Consider the following 23,162-nt stretch of genomic DNA (forward strand, 5'->3'; position numbering starts at 1 on the left):
TCCATCATGTGCTCTTGGAAAAAAGTGACTTCTTGACCTTCGTTTCTTTGTCTGAAAAATGAGTAGACTGGCCTTGGGATCCCTCAGGTCTTTTTTAACCCTAACTTCTCAAAGAGGTCTGAAGCAGACTTCACAACCTCCTGTAACCAGCAATTCAGGTCCTACGAAGGACCCTGGGTTCTCTATAGGTGGGCTGAGCAAACAGCTCCTCACTCTCAGTCTGAGTGAACAAAGACCTCACCATGAGCACTCTCAGTCAACAACACTAAACTAGATTGAACTCTTGAAGGCAATGCCTTATGATATGAGTCAATGTCTGCACGTTTTTAACCTATTCTTTAATTTAAAAGGTAAATCTGAAAGGGGGTGTAATGGATAAATAATTACACATGATCTGGGTAGATTTTTTAGCCTTTGCTATATGCTAATGTATCATAAGGCCATTTTCATGTCAGAATTCAGCTTAAAGCATGGACATTTTCCCTGCTTACATATCACAAAATCAATAAAATCAACACTTGTTACAGAGAAAAACCTTAAGTCATGCAAATCGATTAACCTCCATTTCTCCCTCAGTAAACTCTAAACAAGCTTGGATTCTTCCTCCATCCCAAGGAGTCTGTGGACATGAAAAGAAACAGAGGATCTTGATATAGGTTAAAAATAATCAAAATGGGGAAAATAATATTCCCTCTGCAGGGTTGCTATGAGATTAGAGATACTATAATGGGCACAAAGTGATCAATAAATCACAGTAATGATTATTATTTATCAGCATAATTAGGTGGTGCCATAGTAAAAGGGTCAAAGCGTAGGATTTAGAGTCAGAAAGAATAGCTCCATTGAATAGCATGGCAGGAAATAAAAACCAGTGTTGTCAAGTGAACAACATTGAGACCCTTGTGAATCACACTGATATTGCATGACTCCGTGATAGTGTCTGACTGTGGGCCTTGCGGGAGAGGGAATGGGGAGGGCTGGGAGAGGCTCTCAATCCAGAGGGAGAAACAGTTGCGCAGTGGAAGGTTCAAAGTGCTCATGCCATAACCTGTCTCTCTTCGTCTCAAATATTCTAAAGGGAGGCTACGGTTCGGGGGATGGGGAAAGAGCAGGTCCTTGCTCTAAATATCGATTATACAATCAAATGCTCTCTGTAAAATGCAATTTTGATCAAGGCATTTGTCTATTTAAAAGACTTCAGTGACTCACCACGGCTTTGGAATACAGCCTGTAGCATGCTTTACCAAGCCCCAGAGCCCCACCGGCTTCTCGGCCCGGCTACGCCGTCAGACCCACTGCCACACCATACCGTCCTCCCTCCGTGCTCTGCACAGGCTACTGTTCCCACCCGTGATGGCCCTCCCTCCATCTTCACTGAACTGCCCTTCAGCGACCATCTTGTACATCCCACTGCCTTCTCCAGGAAGCCTTAATACCCGGTGAGAGGCCTCTCCTACCACATCCCATCGAACTTCGTGCTTCCATATCTGAATAAGCCACACTATATTGCAATCGCTTGTCTACCTTGTTTTCTTTACTGTTCTTTGACCATCTTACTTACTCACCTTTGTATCTCCAGTGCTTTACATAGGACAGGAAACATAGCAGGTGCTCAGAAAGAAACAAAACACAACAAAACAAAAAACCTGTCGAGTGAATGAATGCATGAAGGAAAGAATGAATGACTGAGAGGCTGAAGTTGATGCCTGGGAGAGGAGATGAAGGAAGAGCTCTTTCCATTACAGGGCAGATCGCCCTGCCTCCCTAAATGGGAAGGAGTGAAAGAGACAATAGCATCATTCTTCCTACTCTCTTTGGGTACTAAGCTTGGATGAACCATAGGTTGTCCTTCAATGAAAACAAAGTGATCTTATATTTTGAAATAAAAAAAAAACTTTCCAGTTTACTTTTTATGGGTGACCAGACAGAACTGAACCTTTCATCCCTGTCTTTCCTCTAGAAGCAATAGTTTGGTATTTGCTGATTTAGTGTCCAAGCCAACTTTACAGAACAGAACTGCCACGGACAACAGGAATCAAAAGTCTGTTGATCTAAAAACCTGCAGAGGATTAAAGACGTCACCAGGGTGACTGGCCTCTTCATCTTTCTGTGCTGCTGAACCAGTCTCCATAAGAAGAGGGTCTACGATGGCTTAGGCAGAAAGAGACTTGGGCTTGAATCTCAGGCCTGCCATTTACTAGCCATGTAACCGTGTTCAAGACGCTAAACCCTTGCTGTCTCATTTTCTTATCTGTAAAATGGGTACAATACCTCTTAAAACCCAACCTACTTCACAGGATCACACACAGAATCACACAGGTCCTGTGGGTGAGGAGCATTTTACACAATCAAGTACTATGCACATATAAACTACATTATTCCTTTATATTGTAATTCCAAATGTAAAATTAGGGTATTTCACAAAGAAATGTATGTAACACAATAAAGACCGCCTCATTAAAGACTAATAACCTTCTTATATTCCAGATTTCAGTGGGAAAGGCCAAGAATGCAGGGACAAAACGAAGCTGATGTTATGTTGCGGAGTTACAAATGACAAACACAAAGGGACTGACTGAACACATTTGAGAATAAATAAGTGAATAATAATGACTCCCCCTTTCCTTGACCTTTGCCTAACCCCCCTCCCCACTGTTCAGTCCAGCTAGAGTCCCTAAGCACTGAACTAGGCAGAGGGGCGGAGGAGCTGAATTCTCAGTAGCCTACGGGCAAGAGCCACTGTACCTGCCTCCTCCGTCTGCCTCCAGCCTTCCCTCATCTGGGGGAGGTACCGCAGTGAGAGCTCTTCCATCTCAAATCCCCAACCTCTGAGGAGCACTGCCTAGCCTCCTGACTCTGGAGCATCCCTCACCTGGTATCCCTCTAAATGCACTTTAAGAAAAATTAGGGAAACTAAACATTACTTAGGATTTAAGAGAGTGCCTCACTTTTCTCCTTCACGGGCTGCACACCAGTTTGTGCGTAAAGGTGAGAGAGACTCCCATGACAGCCTTTTCCAAGCCCTGTATTTCTAACTCCTACGTCAACGTCCTCAGGATCTCCAAAGAGCAACAGATGAAAACAGTGAGGTCTGTGCACCAACCACCTCTTGCCAGATAAAGTAAAATAAGCATCAAACATCAGAGACTCCAGGAAATCTTTATTGAATCAGGGTCTTCTCTCCTCTAAGAAAGCAAAAAACACTAAGACATGGTTAGGCTAAACCAAACCTATGTGTCCAGCCTTCTGTTTCATCCTATTTCTTAAAATGTTTATAAATCATAAGAAAAGATATTTAAATGCCCAAAACATATTTGTTTTAATAGTGAAATGGCGGGGTGGGGGGGGGGGCAAAAAACCCGGGGCCTTTGGTCCTGGTCTTGTTTTATTTACCTTTCTGCACTGACAAAGGAGAAGCCAACCTAAAAAGGCTGACACTGTTCTGTTTTTAGCAAAGCTTTTCATTCTCAGGCCCTCCGACAGGTATGCTCGTACCACACAGTAACCCTGCTCTGCTCAGGCCATTCCTAAATCCCGCCAGTGATGCTAGAGAGCAGGGCTTCTGTAAAATCCTCGGAGCCAGGACAGCACTGAGAGCCTGACATTCCCAAGGAGCCATCTTCTCCATCCTGAGTTTGCTGAACAAGGAAAACCTATGGATGGCCAGGAAGAACGCCTCTTACTACAAACGCATTTCCTACAGACTAATGTTGTGCATGCTGCTGTCATTCATGGGGCTAATTTTAAAACAGACCTTTGAAGTCTCACCTCTGTCCCTCCTCCACTCTCACTGCAACTTCTCTTCTTGCCCCATGCCTGAGTGAAGAAGGGTCACAACAGCCACTCGGCTGGGGCGGGTCTCTGGATCCTCTCCTCCCTTCTCAATGCAGAGAAGCCCCAGCACAGGCAGCAGCTAGCAGCTGGTGAGGAGGGCAGAACCTTGGGCCCCACCCCAGGTCTCTCCCGGCAGAAACTGCGCTGGAGGAAGATCCCAAGCGATACACACAACATGCATCAAAGTTTGAGAAGCACCGCTCCACGTCGTCCATCAGCACTACCAGCCAGCCGCCCCTTCTCGGGTAAAGCAACACCTGGCCTAGGAAGGCCCGGCCTACTTTCCGCTCCTAGCGTGCCCACGGAAAGCGGGGCTGTTCTCCGGAGCACAAAGGGAGAGTACTTGGCACAGCACTTGGCAGCCACCGGAAGGTCCTCAAGGAACACGTTTCCTTTCCTTCCGTCTGTTCACCGCTACCGACATCCTCCTGTCTCCTTCAGCCACTCTTTCTCCTCTCGTGGTACCTTCCTCCCAGAATCTAAAATGGATCAGCTGGTGCAGTGATTCGCCAGACTCTAATGTCAGAATTTCGGCTCTACAACTTACTTGCCGGCCAATCAGGAAAACTACTTAGCTTCACTAGGCCTCAGTTTCTTCCTCTGTCAATGAGGATGCTAATAACACTGCCTTCCCCGTTGGGGTTGCTGTGAAGTCTCAGTCTGGTATTGGCTATCGCTGGCAAGTGCTGTGCAGGTCGGGACCTGTCCACTGACAAACTCAGTTTGGACACCTCCCTCCCCTTTACAGGACTACAGCGCTGAAGGCCAAGCCACAAGACTCAGCAGCTCATTGTAACTCTCCCATAGAGGTCTTTGTTTCTGTTGTGGGTTTTGTCGCCTAACCTGGATCTTAAAAGAAAGGATGGTTGCTGTTTTTACAGACTGTAAAAGTGATTCATGCTCATTATAAAAAATACAGCCAAGTATAAAAAAGAGAAATAAATTATCCACCAGCTCACCACTAAGAGACAATTGTTAACATTTTAGAGTACTTTCTTCCAAACACATAGATCTCATGTTTCAGGAGGGGAAGGTCCAGGTTTTAACGCTCGTGGAATTTTCCCTGACTTCCCCACGTCCGACACCTGTCCGCACCCCCAGCGCCTGACAGAGCGCAGTGCTGAGCACTTAGCGGCTGACAAGACCACCTGCGCCTTAGCTGAGTACTGCATGGATGTGGCTTGCCACTGCACTTATGTGGGGACTGTCCACACACAGAAACAGGGATGCTGTCAGAGTTAGTGATGTGCTCTGTTCGGCTCTTCAGTTCCAGCTGCTGTGAGTGTGCTCACGTCTGCTCTGTGACTGCCGTTTGTGTTTGATGGTGAAAGTGTGTTTCTGGTGGAGCTTCACGTTTCCCTTTCAACGTACTCAAATTTCACGTACCTACAGGAATGGTCATCCCGTGAATTTTATCAGCCCAGCCTGCGTAATACCGAAGGGTTTTGATGACCCCCTGCAAATCCACGTAAAAAGCTTGCAGGAACGGTTTGCCACCATTTAGGGATTCCATGGTCTGTAGGAAAAGAAATGAAGAGAGCTTTCTAAGTGATATACTAAATAATTTCTGGAGCAGAAGAAAAAAAGGAAGAGAGAGAATATGAATGAATATGAATAATGATGCATACCTGGTCAACTCTGACTTCCCAAATAAACAGATTTTTAGCACCGCCAGTTTAGTTTAGCTTCTAGGAAAGCCACAATGACTACTCATGCACATGTTCTTGTGCCTGGGTGTCCCCAGGAACCACTACCGCAATAACACGTAAACGTGACGTTTCTTCAACTGATGATAAAGAAATGTTCTGGCTGTCAAACCAGCTTCTGTTATATTAATGATCAGAGCTGCGTGGGGATTTTTTGGAGTCTACACCAGTAATCTGATTCTATAAAGAGAAGCGGGGACATGGGCTTTTATGTGACTGATGAGAATATAAAACGTTTTCCACTGCTGCCAAGACCCCTGCTGAGAAATGGAATATCCACGGTGCACAGCGAGTTTATTTATTACTATCAAATAAACAAGATCTCCTCTAGGGAAGCTCACACTCTAACAACTTCAGGGCTGGTTTTTTGTAAATATTTATGTTAACAACCATTACCTATTAATAGGGAAGTATCTGGTCCATTTAATAAAAATAGACATATTGAGCAGTTCTAGATTATAAACGTTACTGTTTGAATGACATATTCTGTAAACTGCTTAAACCTGTAGCAACAACTAAAAAATCCAAATGGACACACTGAAATGAGAAAAGAGTATTTCAACTTGAGAAATATCAAAAGTGTTACAAGTTTAACAAATTAAATAAGCAAATACATATGTTTATAATCTCACGTCCTTCTCTGTAAGCACATTTTATAACATACTGGTGTAAGAATGACTTGAGTGCTGACAAAAGTAAAATGGAAATATTCCCCATTTGATGACATAAAAATACAATTACTTACGGTGCAATTTACCCACTTACTATGTGTAGAAGATGGGACTCTTTTAAAAGATCACATTATCACTGTGTATTGGTTCCTCTTTATCAAAGGGAATCAAATTATTTCCCCATACTTTTTAGGATGTTTATATACTTGTGAGATGGGCACTACGTTCTCCATGCAGCGAGCACACGGCCAAAGTCTACATAGCACTGAGTGAAGCAGAGTCAATAACCAGAATTTGGGCCACCTATATGGTCCCAATGATCTGCTGACACCAGCCAAATTCACCTGTGTTTATTTTCAATTAATTATGTGTACTTGGATGAGGTACTAACTTTGCTCTCTGGTCAGGAGCTCCTCTATATTCCAGAGGCTATCTCTTAAAACTTACTCCTCCTATGGCTCGGGAGTGTTTAAAAGGAGAAATCTCATTTAGGTGTAAGGGCAAAAAGGAATGGATCACAGTGAGACAGAACGTCAGAAAAAGGATGGCATTTGAATTTTATGACATGAAAATATAACTGCAGAAATGAACTATATCATTATCTAGTACACACTGTTAGTGGAATGTGGTAAATATTGTGTAGATTTCACTCAATGAAACAAACACAGACCATCAATGTGCTCCCCTCCCGCCCAACCTTTATGTGCAAGGAACTGTGCTGGGATTACAAAAAAAGAAGTAAAACACAGTTTTCACTCGCAAAGAAATTATAATCCAGTGAAAAGATAAGCATCTGGACCAGCATACCCCCCAAGTGTTCCGAAGAATTCAGTTTTGCACAATATTGACAGATTAGACAAAAAATAGTGTTGAGGCTTAAGTTTAAGTGTGAGAAACAGTCAGCAGGGCTTTTCAGGGTCTCTCATATGCTCCGTGTCTTGGGAATATCTGAGAAGGAGCTACGTCACCATGGAACGCCTTTTTTACAAAACGCGTAAACACCTCATTAGGACAGTTTTCCTTGAAGTACCAGATTAGAAAATGTTTTTATAGAAAAGAAATGTTACGTACAGAGTTCCGGGATTCATTTGTGCTCCCGTCCTGGGAACAGATCCCTGAAGGGGACGGTTGGAGGGAAGAGCCATGGTGGATGGGACAGTGAAGAAGGACACTCGTGCCCCCCTCGCCCAGAGCAAGCTCAACCGTGCCCTGCTTTCCTGCGCAGAGGGGAGGATACAGCATTCGTAACTCGAATGCCTGACTACACAAGGAGGTCCTCAACATTAATGGATCGCCTGTGGGTGATCGAGGTGGAGATCCCTGGTGTACGACACAGTGAGTCCCAAATGGTTCTGGTTTCCAGGCAGTTTATATTCTCTAAGAAATCGACTTTGATTTTAAAAAGAGCAAAAACAAACACAGGAACCACTAAGAGAGAGGAAGTTCCTCAGGTGAGAAAACGCTTTAGTGAAAGAACGTTGCTGTCCCGGGCTCTCTCTCCTTTTTACTGGTTCTAGAAAGTGGCAGAAGAACAAAGAAAGCAGACGTGTATGAGAGGCCCTCTGCTTCTGAAGGACTCTATTTAGTCAGGAGAGGTTAACTCTGGGGAGGTAAAAAAATCTTATTTGATTCTCAAATGAATCATTTGGGATTGCTTTTCTACAGGCTTCATGGTGACTTTCCTGCTGTTTACCTGTTTTTGTTTTGTGTTGCTTGTCGAGGATGGGATACGGTTGGGAAGGAAGGTAGGGAGGTCCTTACCAGTCATGGGCGGCTATGGTTTTGTTCTTCAAAATTCAGTAAGAAGAGACTCTCAACTGGTCTTGCACTTCCCCATCTGATCCCAAAAGCTTACCCCTCTCATTTTTCCTGTGTATTAGGGACTCCTCACCTTGTTCCCCAAGTTGGCTTCACATCACGTTTTTGGAAAGACTAAGGAATCTGCATTTCCGTGGAATGGTAAATTTAGAGTAAAGACTTAATGTGTTTTTTTAGGCTACTTACTGCAAGAACTGCCCTGTCTCGTTCCACCAAGTCCGCAAGTTTATCCAACAGATGACCTCTTTCGGAAGCATCCATCCTTCTCCACACTGAACCAAGAGAGAAAGCCAGGCGGGCCGCCCGCACAGCTTTGTCTATGTCTGCCTGTTTGAGAGAGAGGAAGAGGCACAACTGAGGAGACACCACACTCCAAATAAAGAAGAACCACCTGCTTTCAGGGAACAGGTGACGAACAAATGTCAGTGCTGGTGTCTAAAGAGCATAAGCTTAGTGCTCCGTTGTCTGAAGGCAGTTACTTCATAGGGAACATTTTGCTAAGGACATACCTTGTCTGCTTCTTGGACTTCACACACCTGCTCTCCTGTGGCTGGATTATAGACAGGGAATGCTCTCCCGCTCTCTGAGTTCTGCCACTCGTTGTTAATAAAAATCTAAGGGAGCAGACAACAGATGGGGATCGGTGAGACGGGTGATAGGAAGCCAACCAAGGGCCAAGTATTATGGAAGTACCATGGTAGTAATATTTGTTCTCTGTGTTTGCTGGCCTATAAGCGAAGTATAGAATTTGAAGCAGTGCAAGAGACCCTCAAATAGTATGCAGTCCAGACTCTCCCGGAATTCAGGAATTTCTTCCATGCTATTCTTACCTCAAGGTTATCCAAATTGAAATGTAGTTCTTACCTTGAGTAAACCTGCCAACCAGTGAGAGTCAAACAAAGATGGAAGGACAGAGTGTCACACACATACAAAAAATACACGGAGGCTGTAGAAAATATTTACTGATTGTCCAAACTGGCCAATATCCAAAAGGAGTAAATCATAGAACAAACTGATAGTCATCAAACTTTAGATCCCAGTTCCTCTGTCAGAGGCTTAAGTACCTTCACAGTGGAACTTGAAGGGTGCTGGAATCAGTAAGCATTCACTTAATTTATAGTCAGATCCTGAACTGAGCCATGACTTTGAGCAGACTCGTCAGTGAGTTAAACAAGTTATGTGTGTAAATCCAAGTTAGATTTCTTTCCCTTTCCTGGGTAGACTACCCAGCTCAGCAAAGGGAAAAGTCCTGTCTTTCAAACTGGTCTCTCAAGGATTTCTTAAGACCCTTGGTTTCCTTATAAAGGAAATGGAGATTCTATTAAAATGGCAGAGACTAACAATTTAAAAAATTATTCAAGTTAATATCTCAGAAGATTTGTAAGAAATGAGCTGAAGAAAGAGAAAATATAGGCAAAGAAATGTAAAAATTTTTATTGATATTAAAGAGGGAAATCCAAAAAAATATTTTTGGACTATGGAAGCTCAAAGAATACACAAAGATATTTCACTCTACAAAATTTATAGCCTGACAATGAAAATTTCTGAACTTATTAGCCATCAGTCAGTTTAAAATAAACACAATGATTTGTTATTTTCTGCCATTTTATCAGTCACAGATGCTGCTAATGAGGATAGATCTACAATTTTAAATATCAAGTTCTAGATTATTCCAAAGTTTTATTTTTCCTTGATTTGATAAAACAATGAGCGTGTGTTGAAGGAGCCTTCTTTTCCTGAGATTTTTTTTTTAAAGATTTTATTTATTTATTTATTTTAGGGCAAGAGGGGGGAGGGGCAGAGGGAGAGGGACAATCTTTTTTTTTTAATTTTATTTATTTATTTGTCAGAGAGAGAGAGATCAAGAGCTCACATGCACAAGCAGGGGGAGTGGCAGGCAGAGGGAGAAGCCGGCTCCCCACTGGGCAACGAGCCCTACAGGGGATGCAGGACTCAATCCCAGGACCCTGGGATCATGACCTGAGCCAAAAGCAGATGCTTAACTGATTGAGCCTCCCCAGAGTCCCAAGAGAGGGCAAATCTTAAGCAGACTTCACACTGAACAGGGAGCCTGATGCAGGGCTCGATCCCAGGACCCTGAGATCATGACCTGAGTGGAAATCAAAGAGTCGGATGCTCAACTGACTGAGCCACCCAGGCGCCCCCTGAAGGCTTTTTAAGATAAAGGGGGAAAAAAGCTTAAAATTGCATAAGTACTTAATTCATATGTAACAAGCATAAACACAATGACCTTGTAATTGCATAACATTTTAAATGTACAATTTATACACACACTTAATGTAATGTATTCATTTATTCAAGCAATACTCAGATACTTCTAGATATAGGACAGGCAAAAATGACTAGTAGTTCCAGCTGCCCAGGGTCTTCCAGTGTCCAGTAATTCATTAAATATTCGCAACAACCCTAATGGCAGGATTTTATTATCTACTAAAGATGAGAAAGTTGAGAGGATGGGAGGTTAAGAGTCTGACGAAGCAGGTTCTCGTTGTGGCTCTGAGTTAGTCCACCACTCTCTCCACTACATCAGAGTTTGCAGGATTGCTCAGAACAGAGAAACACAACTAGTTAGTGTCCAAGCCTGAATGAGATCCACAGTTCTTGGACTCCTGGTCTAGTTCTCCTTCCACTCAGCTTAACAAACTTCCTAACAGTTCCCAGCTCATCAGATTTGCATACTCCTTTGAAACACAGTATGATCTCCGAGGAAACAAAGGGAAAAAACTGAAAGATCAGTTTCACTTCTAGTGCACTGTCAGGCTTAAGGAAGAGGGGTCTTGCCAATATTGCTTATTCTCTTTATTCACTATTTGAATGAAACCTAACCTTTCTAGTCCAATTTTAGTTTTTAGCTTTGGTACTGAGCAGTTCTAACTATGTGTAAGAATTGATATTTCATGACTTTTATTGATTCTTAGAGGTCTTCCAAAGATCAAAGAGAAAAATTCCTTATTGTTTAGCAGGATAAAACTCACTCATTCTCTTACTGTTTTCATTTAGATACATGGGATCATCTTATCAATTTAAGATACATTATATGACCTTAGTGATCTTTCCCTGTATCTTGAAACATTTTGCTCTTTCATCATCCTAGGCATCATCCCATTATCACTCATCATTTATTTCCAACCATGCTAAAAAAGAACACAAAAAATTATGGAACTTTCCAGAAATGAATAAATAAATATCACAACTACCTCATCATCCTTTAGTGGTGCTGGAAATCAAGTACATACTCAAAAACCTGTGGAGACATACCAAAAAGACACAGGAGGAGCTGATGTGAAGGGGCTCCCAATGACCAATACTGGGAATTTAAGCAACAAAATAAATAATGATAGCAATGGATTATCACCCATAGAATTAAAGAGGCACCCATAATGATACAAATTTTTTAATGAATATGTAAAGTGGGGGATAAGGTAAAGCTCTGCTTCACAGAATTCCAACTAATAGCTGTGAAGGAATGATGGAATTAGATAATCACCACGTGTCAAATACCACAGTAATTGCTGGAGGCAAACATCATCAATGGATGGTAAAATCAGTGGATAAAAGTATAATGGAAGACTGGATGTTTTTGTAGTCTCACCCTCAAGATACTTATTAATTACAAAGGAAAAACAGGAACTTTATGTTAGAGAAACTTGGCAGATGGCACCTTAATCAAGCGATCAATGTTAACATCACCAGTAACAGGACAAATTAATTGTTACTGACATTTTATCTGCTTGTCCTAACAATAATTAGAAAGCTGTGTCGAGATCTCTTGCTTTGGTGGTGGATTTGTCAATATATCCCTTAGGGTCATCATTTTTATCTTTCTAAATTTTAGGTTATTTTATTAGTGAATATAAGTGCATAACTATTAAATCTGGTAAAACAGAACCATTTATCAATATGAAGTGGTCCTCTTCATTACTAATAAAGCTTTGTGCCTTATAGCCTATTTTGTTTAATATTAGCAAAGCTACCTAAGCTTTTCTGTATTTCTGTAGTATTTCCCTGATAGATCTTTCCCCATCCTTTTACTCTCAACTATGTCTTTATTATTTTGCTGTGTCTCTTTAAATGATGTATGGCTAGATTTTATTTTAGTCAATATAAAAATCTCTATCTTTTAACTGGCAAGTTTAATACATTTGTATTTATTGTAATCATATATTGTGTTATATACTGTGTGATATTTGGACTAGATACTTTCAATCTGTCTTACTTATTTTACTTCCTGTTTTATTGTGCCTCTTTTTTTAGTTGACTAACTACTGATGCTGGTTTTACAATTCAGTTTCCTCATTATTGGTTTGGAAGTTGTATACTATATTTCTATTCTCTCATGGGTCACCCATGATATTTTATCATGCATATTTAACAACTTGAAGTTTAAAGTTAATATATATCTTAATGTGCCTCCCAAACAATTATAATAGCTTTGGAACACTAAATCTAATTGCTCTCCTCCAGGGGTTTATTATAAAATTATTATTCTGTACAGAAAACAATTTCTCATATTTAAGATTTTTTTTTTAAATTTCATTCTCATGATTCCTTAGAATTTCATTTAGTCAAGATCTATTGGGAATAAAGTCTCAATTCTGAATATATTTTTATTGCACCCTCATTTTCAAAAGATATCCCAAGAAGGTTACACAATTCTAGAGGCAAATACTTTCTCACAATATTTTGAGTATATTTATTATTCCAATATTTTCTATCTTGCAATGGTGTTTATAAGAAGTCTGCTGTAAATCTCTGATTATAACTTCCTGTTTATGATTTGCCTTTTCTGTCTGGTTGCTTTTTAGATCTTGTCTTTGCCTTGGTGTTTTTAAGTTTCATCACAATATGTCCAAGGAATCAATTTCTTTATCTCAGTCATTAAGCACTGTGCTCACAGTGTGTGTGAAAAATCTGTCTCATACGTTCTGGAGTATTCTTAATCATTATCATCATTTCCTTAAATATCATTCTCTTTACTCTTTCCTTCTGGAATTCCAAGTGTTACACCTTTGTAGTCCACCCTCAATGTCCATTATCTACTCATATTTTCCATCCCCCCTCTTTTAAAATATTTTATGTAAAAATAGCTTTATTGTTTTTGTCAGTGTGGGATATATTCTTCTAAACAATTCAAACTATACAAAAAAACACAGAGAAGTAAAAAAAACACCTCAAATTTCATCATCCACAGATAGCCAAAGTTCACACAGTCATATCTCTAAGCCCTATACATATATATAATTTTATAAAACAAGATCACATCTCTATGAGCTGGACAACTTGCTTTTAAAAACTTAACAATATTCTACAGACATTTTTTAATGGTTTCTTTGTATTCCAATGTGTATGTTTACACATATGTAGATAGGTGACTGTGCAGGTTACACGGGTACACGTATGTGCATAGCTTAATTTATTCACTCATTCGATCTTCTACTGAAAAATGCCTCATTATTTCCATTCATCTCCTTTTTTCTTTGTGTTGCAATTGGGCTGTTTCTTCAGTCTGTTATCCAGTTCTCTTTATCTGGATCTAATCTGCTAATTTCAATGTCTGTGTTTTTATTTCTAAAAGTTTTGCTTTGTTCTTTTTCAAATCTGCCTGGACATGTTGTTTTGGTTTTAAAAACTAATACTTTAATTTTTAGGACAGTTTTGAGTTTGTAGAAAACTGAGCATGCAGTACAGAGATGTCCCATATGTCCCTATCCCCCTCCTCAGTTTCTTCTCTTTTTAATATCTAAAAGATATCTTTAATATCTTTTTAGTATCTTAAGAGTAGTGCATTTGTCACAATTTACGGACTAGTATTGATACATTATTAACTAAAGTCTACAGTTTACATTAGGCTTTACTCTTTGTGTTCTATACTTCTATGGGTTTTGAAAAAACATAGTATCATGTATCCACCATTGCAGTATAATACAGAATAGTTTCTTCACTGCCCTAAAAATCTTGTGCTCCATCAACTCATCTCATCCTCTTCATAAACCCCTGATCAACACTCACCTTTTTTTTTTTTTTACTGTCTCCATCAATTTACCTTTTCCAGAATGTCACATAATTGGAATCATACAGCAGGTAGCCTCTTCAAACTGGCTTTTTTCACTTAGCAATTTGCATTTAAGTTTCCTTCATATTTTTTTCATGGCTTGTAAGATTTTTTTAAGGCTGAGTCATATTCCATTGTATGGATGTTCCACAGTTTATCTATTCACATGTTAAAGGATATTTTGATTGCATCTAGTGTGGGGAAATTATGAATAAAATTGCTATTATGTGCAGGTTTTTGTATGAACATAAAGTTTCAACTGATTTGAGTAAATGCCTAGGAGTGTGATTGCTGGATCACATAGTAAGATCTTACTCTTAGATCTGTAAGAAACTGTCAAACTGTCTTCCAAAAGTGAGGGTGCCATTTTGCGTTCCCACCTGCAATGAATGAGAGCTCTTGCTGCTTCACATCCTCATCAACATTTGGTATCATCAGTTTTTTGGATTTTAGCCATTCTGATGTGTGTGTAGCGGCATCTTGTTGTCCTAGTTTGAAATTCCCTAATGACATATGATGCTGAAAATTGTTTCATATGCTCATTTGCTGTCTGTATATCTTCTCTGGTGAGGTGTCAGATCTTTTACCCATTGTTTGAGTTGTTTTCTTGTCTTAGCATTGAATTTTGAGAGTTGTTTGTATATTTTGGATACAAGTCCTTCATCAGAGTTTTGCAAATATTTTCTCCAAGTTTGTGGCTTGTCTTTTCATTCTCTTTCACAGTGTCTTAGTGGATAAAAAAATTCATTTTTAGGGAAGCCCAATATATCAGTTTTTTCTTTCATGGATCATGCTTTTGGTGTTGTATCTAAAAACTCATTGCCAAACTCAAGGCCATCTATATTTTCTCCTATGTTATCTTCTAGGAGTTTTATAGTTTTACATTTTACATGTAGGTCTATGATCAGTTTTGAGTTAATTTTTGTGAAAGGTGTAAAGTGAGTGTCCAGATTCATTTTTTGCATGTGAATGTCTAGTTTTTCCAGTACAATTTGTCAAAAAGACTATTCTTTATCCATTATTGCCTTTGCTCCTTTGTCAAAGATCAGTTGACTATATTTACGTGTACTTATTTTGGGGCTCTCTACTCTATTCCATTAATCTATTTGTCTATTCTTCTGCCAACAGCACACTGTCTTGATTACTATAGCCTCACAATAAGTCCTGAAGTTAGGTACTGTAGGTCCTACAACTTTTCTCTTTTTTAAAGATTTATTTGACAGAGAGAAAGAGAAAGAGAGACAGCAAGAGAGGGAACACAAGCAAGGGGAGAGGGAGAGGGAGAAGCAGGCTTCCCGCGGAGCAGGGAGCCCGATGTGGGGCTTGATCCCAGGACCCTGGGATCATGACCTGAGCCGAAGGCAGACGCTCAATGACTGAGCCACCCAGGCGACCCTTACAACTTTTTTCTTTTCCTTCAATATTGTTGGGTCTTTTCACCTCTCTATATAATCTTAGAATTAGTTTGTTGATATCAACAAAATAACTTACCAGGATTTTGATGGAGACTGCATGAATCTACAAAACAAATTGGAAAGAACTGACATCTTAAAAATATTGAGTCTTCCAATCCATGGAATATCTTTCCATTTATCTAGATCTCCTTTGATTAATTTCATCAGAGTTTTCCTTATAAAATTCTTATATATATTTTGTTAGACTTATACCTATTTCTTTTTTTTTGTGGTAATGTAAAGGTATTGTGTTTTTTATTTCAAATTCCAATTATTCATTGCTGAGACATAGAAAAGCAAATGACTTTTGTACATTAACCTTATATCTTGCAATCATTTATTAGTTCCAGAAGGGTTTTTTATTTTTCTGGGTTTCATTTTTGGTGAATTCTTAGGGATTTTCTACCTGGACAGTTTTATTTCTTCCTCCCCATTTTATTTCCTTTTCTGGTCTAATTGTATTAGCTAGGACTTCCAGCGCAATGTTGCACAGGAGTGGCAAAAGGGAGTTTCTTGTTCCCAGTCATAGACAGAGAGCATCTAATTTCTCATCATTAGGCATGATGTTAGCTATAGTGTTTATCATTGAGTTGAGGTTATTTTTAGTTTTTTGAGAGTTTTTGCCATGAATGGGTGTTAGATTTTGTCAAAAGTTAATTCTAAATGTATAGATACTATCACATGATTTTTTTCATTAGCCTGTTGATGTGACAAATTCTAGTAAACGATTTTTGAATTAGGAACCAGTCTTGTATACCTGGAATAAATCTACATTGTTGTGGTGTATAATATATTGTTGGATTTTATGCGCCAATATTCTTTAGGGTTTTTGCATTTATGTTAATAAGAGGTATCGGTCTGTAGTTTTCCTTTCCTGTAAATGTCTTATCTGGTTTAGGTATTAGAGTAATGCTGGCCATATAAAATGAGTTAGGAAGTGTTCCTTTTGCTTCTATTTTCTGGAAAAAAAATTGCAGAGAATTGATATGTTTGGTAGAAGTCACCAATGAAACCATCTGGACCAGTGCTCTTTTTTTTGAAAGGCTATTAATTACTAATTCAATTTCTTAAATTTTTAGGGCCCATCTACGGTTAACCAATAAGAGTTCCATCCTCAGCTTCCAACATCAACTACTCCTTTTTGGTGTGTCTCTTAGGTCAAGCTCCTGAGAAGAGCATCTGATTGGTTGCAGCACATTTTTTTTCAAGTGCCTCCAGATGTAAATTAAATGACACTCCCTGGGTCCAAATACATGAAACCAGGAAGAAGAAGGTCACGTAGTATAGTTTGAGGCCATTAAAGGGCCAAGTCCTTGGTCAGGACAATTTCTTTTCAAAAGGACTGTGGAGGGGCAGGCAACAAGTGATGAGTATCTCAGGAGTGGGTGCCAATTTAACAGGTGTTGAGATTTGAAGAATTTCTGTATTTTTAAAAATGTCTTTGGTATTGGTATCTGAGTAATGCTGGTCTCAAAGAGTAAAATGGAAAGTATTCTCTTCTCTTCAATTTTCTGGAAGAGTCTGTGTAGAAGTAACATTACTTTGAATTCAGCAGTAAAGGTATCTGGGCTTGGAGTTTTCTTTGTGAGAAGGTTTTTGTTTTGTTTTGTTTTGTAGCTATAAATTCAATTTCTTTAATAAATATAGGGCTATTGAAGTCATCTATTTCTCCTTGTGTGAGTTTTGGTAGAATGCGTCTTTCAAAAAATTGGCCCATTAGTTATCAAATTTGTGGGCATATAGTTGCTCACAATATTCCTTTATTATCCTTTTAACATCCATGATGGTCCCTCTTCATTTCTGATATTAGTAATTTATGTCTCCTCTCTTTTTCTCTTTGTTAGACAGGCTAGATATTTGTCAATTTTATTGACCTTTTCAAAGAACCAGCCCATGGTTTCATTGATTTTCCCTATTGTTTTCTTGTTTTCAATTTCACTGATCTCTGCTATAATTTTTTATTATTTTTCTTCTGCTCCCTTTAGATCTATATTACTTTTCCTTTTCTAGTTTCCTAAGATAGAGGATTAGACTATTTCTTATTTTCTGTATATATGTAACTCAATGCTATAAATTTTCCTCTAAGTAGTGTTTTCACTGCATCCCACAAATTTAGATGTTTTATTTTCATTTAATTTAAAATATTTTTAATTTCTCTTGAGACTTTTTCTTTGATCCATGTATTATTTAGAAATGTGTTATTTAATCTCTAAATATTTTGGGATTTTCCAGCTATCTTTCTGTTATTAATTTATGGTTTAATTCTATTGTGGTCTGAGAGTATTTTTTTATATGATTTCCATTCTTTTAAATTTGTTAAAGTATGTTTTATGGTCCAAGAACGTGGTCTAGCTTAGTGAATGCTCCATGTGAACCTGAGAAGAATGTGTATTCTACAGCTGTTTGATGGAGGTTTACTTTACTATTCTTAGAGCTGATATTAGCATTTGATTTTATAGAAAGCTTTTGCATTTTCCTTCTGCTCCCAATTCATTTTAAGATCAATGTTCTTTCAATTAATTACTGCATTAAAATTAATGTATGCACAGATAGTTATTTTGATTTCATATTGTAATAATATTTCATGTTATACCATGTAATAAAGCAAGAAAAAGAAATGAAAGGCAAAAAAGGCTTAAAAAGTAATATTGTCTTGTTTTTCAGACATGATTGTCTATATAGAAATTCCTAAGAAATCTACAAAAAAAAATACTGAAGGTATAATTTGGCAAAGTCCCAAGCACCGAGATCAATATATTATCAACAAATCATTGGAAAATGAAATTTAAATGCATATATTTATACACACACATTAGTTCATGCAAGATCCAGTTGCATTGTGACAGAAGGTCCCTTTAGAGTATACAATTTACTTGAATGCTAGAAGTGGAAATACTGGGGAGCAGCTATTAACCTTTTAAATTATGTGAATTTAAAAATAATAACCTAAGGAATAGTCTAAAGAAGAATTAAGGCTCTCAGGTGCAATGTAACCACTTCACAAAATTGAGGGACCTGCAAAACTCTCGCCCTCCCAACCCTCCTCTGTAGAAACAGGTCTGATAGAAAAAAAGAAAAATGTGAGTTGGAACTAAGAAAGGAACAGCTGAACAGAAATTTGAGTTTATAGAAAAAAATGCCAAATGTTTCTTAAAAGCCTATTCTAAGGGTGCCTGGCAGGCTCAGTCAATGGAGCATGCAACTCTTGATCTTGGGATTGTGGGTTTGAGCCCCATGCTGGGTGTGGAGATTGCCTAATGTTAAATCTTTAAAAAAAAAAAAAAAGCCTATTCTAAACACTGAGTTGTTTGGAGGTACTACTGAAAACCCACAGATGATATGTACCCTGCTCTCTGCTGTCCTGGGGCTTATAATCATGATTCAAAGACAAAATTACTTTCCGAAAAGCTAAATAATGCAGTACTCTATGATTTAGTGCCCAGATGAATGGTCGAGATAACCATGGCAGGAGCTCGCCTGAGAGAAGGGAGATAGCGGTGCGGGCTGATATGTTAGGAGAACACTTCAGGAAAACAAGAAATAATGAGGGAGGACAACCCAGGGTAGGGAACAGATAAAGGAGAAGAAAGAAACTCTATCCCTAATAAAATGATGTGGCTGGCATGATCAGTCCCTCCTCCTTGACTTCACAGTTCCTCTTTGAAGATGATCTGATGTGCTGGTTTAAGGAGGGTGACAGAGAAGGAAGAAATCGAAGTCAAGCTGCTCTCCTTCCCTCCAGGGGTCCCTGGCCCCTGCCAGCAACTCCAGCAGTTGAGCGGCCCTGGGGTCCCAGCCCCAGCCTCTGCTTGAGGACTGAGTTCAGAGGAAGCAGGGTGCCTTCTGGCAAGCAGGGCCCCCAAACCACAAAGACCCACCGAGTACCTAGGCCAGAGACTCATCAAGCTAGTCACAGTCACAGACAGAAGGGAGACATGAGAAAAGATTCTTTTAAATGTTTTAAGTTGAAATATTTAGAAAGAGCTGTGATTAAAAGGCATGAAAATCACAGACCTGTACCTCTGAAACAAATAATACATTATATGTTGAAAAAAAAAAAAGAAGATTGTAGGAAGGGAAAAATGAAGGGGTTCGGGAAATCGGAGGGGGAGATGAACCATGAGAGACTACGGACTCTGAGAAACACACTGAGGGTTCTAGAGGGGAGGGGGGATGGGTTAGCCTGGTGATGGGTATTAAGGAGTGCACGTATTGCATGGAGCACTGGGTGTTATACGCAAACAATGAATCATGGAACACTACAACACAAACTAACGATGCAATGTATGGTGGCTAACATAACAAAATAAAATAAAATAAAATATAAAAAAATGGAAGAAAAAAAGGCATGAAAAATATGGCAGAGGAAATAAGAAGAGACTGAAAAGATAAAGAAAATAAATACTGAAAAAACAGTGTTGAAAACAATTTTTTTTTTTTTTAAAATACGGTTGTATTTTAAAGACTACGAAAAATAAGCCTTACGGATTTCCTACTGGGAAATGATGAACAGAGAAGGGAACCAAAGAGAAAGAGAAATGGGGAGTAGAGGGAAAAGGTGAGGGTAGGAGAGGGAAAATAGAGCTAGAGCTCATCTCCTATGAACATTCCAGTATTGGATATTTTGAACTATTCAATACTGGATAACTAGCTTTCTTTCCTTTTTTGCTGTGAAAACACAGTTAGCAAAAGCATTAAAGCCAGACCAGCCAGAAAACATACACAGCCCGTGGCAGGAGAACAATGTGATAGCCACAGACTTGGGTCATCAGAATCCTGCTCTCTGCAGACACGGATCATGTTCGTGGTTTTGGTCAACGTCTGCATTTTGCTAGTAGCCCACACAATGGAGAAGGGATTACACTGTAGGAGAAGTGTGGTATTCTTGGGTAGCATAATCCTGCTATCCTAAGTATGTGTACTTGGGCCAAAAGTTTCTCAGAAGCCGTGCAAACAAACGCAGAAATAAAGACAAGGAGTGCCAGGCAATCAGTAGGGACAATTTTGTTATAAAAAGTCTAGTCTAAACACAGCTGAACTCCTGAGGCTAAGTCTCTTAAGACACGGGTTTCCAGGCTCTCTTCCTATTAACACCCTCCCATCCCTCCTTCCCTTCCCTTATCTCCCTCAACAGTTTTTACGAAGCACCTACTCTCTTCTAGGCATTGTGCCTGCTAGGGTCTCCTTCGATTTCTAGATTTTCTTCCTTTCCCAGGCTGAGCAAATTATGTCCTTCAGGCTAAATATGTCTTCCTGTCTCCAGTCCAGGATCCCAAGAGTACAAGACGGCTAAAGGGGTTCCGGTGCCAGCCATCCCAAAAGACAAAGGCCACTGCTTCCATGGAGCACATCAAAACACACCCAAATAATTTTTTAAAGAGAGGAAAAAAAAAATCACTCCCATGACTGATTCCCTTGTAGAGAACAGACTTGGCTAAAACAAACTCAATTATATACAATCAGTCCTACCTACTCTACTGCTCCATGATTCCCGTATTGAGAAGGCTCTTGACATCTGTTTTAGGAAAAGTAGTAAGAAACAGCCAACTGGTCTGAACGGCCTTATCAGAGTCACGTTGGGTTACGGCATTTGTTACTCTGTTGAAGCAACACGGCATTAAGGCCAAGTACACACCAATGTCAGTTGTGACATATTCCCAACCTAGAAGAAACTTTTCTTGCCGTCAGCGTTGTGGTAGAAGGCAATGGGAATTGCTACTGGTAATGGTTAATGTTCATTTCTTCCTGTCCCACTTTCTATAAACACGGTAATGCCTATACAAGCTCATTACTGTAAACTGAGCACATTTAAATTGGCAGTAAAACCAGAGTATTTACTCTAGTGCACATATAAAGTGCCTCATCCAATGTTTTGGAAATGTTTCAAGTTTTGAAACCCAGCAGCTGGCAGCTTTACAAGCCAAACCTTACGCTTAAATCACTCACTCTGGAAGGTTTTTTGGTGTCCCGTGTCAGGTAGTACCATTCAGCAGACACTCATTCCCCCACCCCTCGGATTCTTCTGCAATAAATTTGCATTCACAGGGCTCTTATAACTCTTCCAGCACCACAGACTCCTGATGGCTGTTGATTAAATGTATATATCCTGTGCATTTAATCTGACTTTCATTATGGCCACTTCGTAAAAACGCCACAGACTGGACAAGCGATGACACATAGCGAGAACCTGGAATCCCTGCAAAGCCTCAGATTAGGTTTTTTCTCCTTCTTTATTAATCGTGACCATTTTGTGGCCCAGCTCTAAATCAGCCGGAGTATTTGACAGCAAATGTTCCTATCTATGGATTATATATAACCTGTCCCACACACCAGATGAAAAAGGGATAACCCTGGGAGAGGAAGGGCTTGCTTCCATGTAAATCATGTTACAAATTGGACAACACCCAGAGAGTTCATTGTTCAACCTCAATTGAAGGCCATTCCCATTTACTATTCCCCGAGAATCGATGTTAATTAAGGCGGACCGAGACCATAAATCAGCCCAGGAGTTTTACAGTGTAATTCAGCATTAAGCATATATATTTAAATTAAAAGTAACTGATTAACCATGAGAGTTTTTCCAGAAGTGGCTGGGGCCATTTCTTTATAACGAAGACGTGTCACCTTTCATTTTTGTGAAGAGAGGACATGAAAGAAATAGTGTATTATCTTCCAAAAGGGGGAATTAAGGCTAGGAAGTGAGTCACAGCACTGGTTATGGGGAGGGAGGAGCTGGAAAGAGAGAGGGAAGAGAAGGGCAGCAAAGAGCTGCATGGGAAGGGGAAGCAGCGCATCTTCCGTCTCCCTTCAAATCCTTAACTCTTCCTCTAGCCGCCATCATTCGCTCCGCACCTACCACACGTTAGGCTCTCTGCTAGGCACGGGGTGGGCAGACAGAAAGAAGTAAGAATCAGTGCCTGCCCTTGGAGTACGTGTTCTTACTCTGTAGAGGGAAAGACCGTCACAGTAGCAAGATGCGACAACAATGTTCACAAGTATTTGTGGAACTCCCACTCTGAATGCGCTTCAAAGATAATATACTTCATATTCTAATTCTGTGAAATGCTAGACCGGTCATTTGTGCGCCTCAGAGAAACCCCACCGAAGAGCCACACCCGCCTGACAGAAGCCAGGAGAACATCCTTGTGGAGGACAGGACCCGGGCTTCATCAGGAAAAGCTCTGGCTCTGTGAATCCACGGTTGAAAAGACAGGGCTATCTGATGAAGAAGTCCTTCTTCAAGAGCCGTGCTAACAGAGCCCATCAGCACACGCCTCACTACACTGTGAAGAGGAAAACTACCTGCAGAGAGAGAGAATCTGGGAGAGGAATTTGTTTTAACCCAAAGTACGTGCTTAATGCACAGTCAATGAAAAATTCAAATTAGTAACATTACTAGATGCCCACGGTATACCGAGCATTTTCACTATTTCACAAACCTGTGATGTAGGTATTTTCTTTCCAGATGTGTAAATGAAGGCTCGGGTTACCTGTGCAAGTTTATACTGCAAATAATTTACAGGGCAAAAACTTGACCGTAGGTCTCTAAATGCTAACTACAGAGCTTTTCCATTCCTCTTGACATTACTGGTCCCCCCCCCCCCCC

General features: G+C 39.8%; 1 protein-coding gene across 3 annotated transcripts in view; it reads right to left on the reverse strand.

Moving 5' to 3' along the window:
* Window positions 1-23,162, reverse strand: part of ALDH1A2 (aldehyde dehydrogenase 1 family member A2) — a 93,747-nt gene that overhangs the window by 46,366 nt on the left and 24,219 nt on the right. For all 3 annotated transcript variants that reach the window (XM_073877079.1, XM_025884168.2, XM_073877078.1), the window contains exons 2-4: window positions 8,539-8,643; window positions 8,216-8,356; window positions 5,221-5,350 (exon numbers count right to left, since the gene is read on the reverse strand). In XM_073877079.1, coding sequence (XP_073733180.1) covers window positions 5,221-5,350; window positions 8,216-8,356; window positions 8,539-8,643 — 376 coding nt within the window. The remainder of the gene's footprint in view (window positions 1-5,220; window positions 5,351-8,215; window positions 8,357-8,538; window positions 8,644-23,162) is intronic.

This window comes from Callorhinus ursinus, unplaced genomic scaffold, assembly GCF_003265705.2.
Source record: "Callorhinus ursinus isolate GAN/ISIS: 27379988/994484 unplaced genomic scaffold, GSC_fseal_2.0 scaffold25, whole genome shotgun sequence".
NCBI lineage: Eukaryota > Metazoa > Chordata > Mammalia > Carnivora > Otariidae > Callorhinus > Callorhinus ursinus.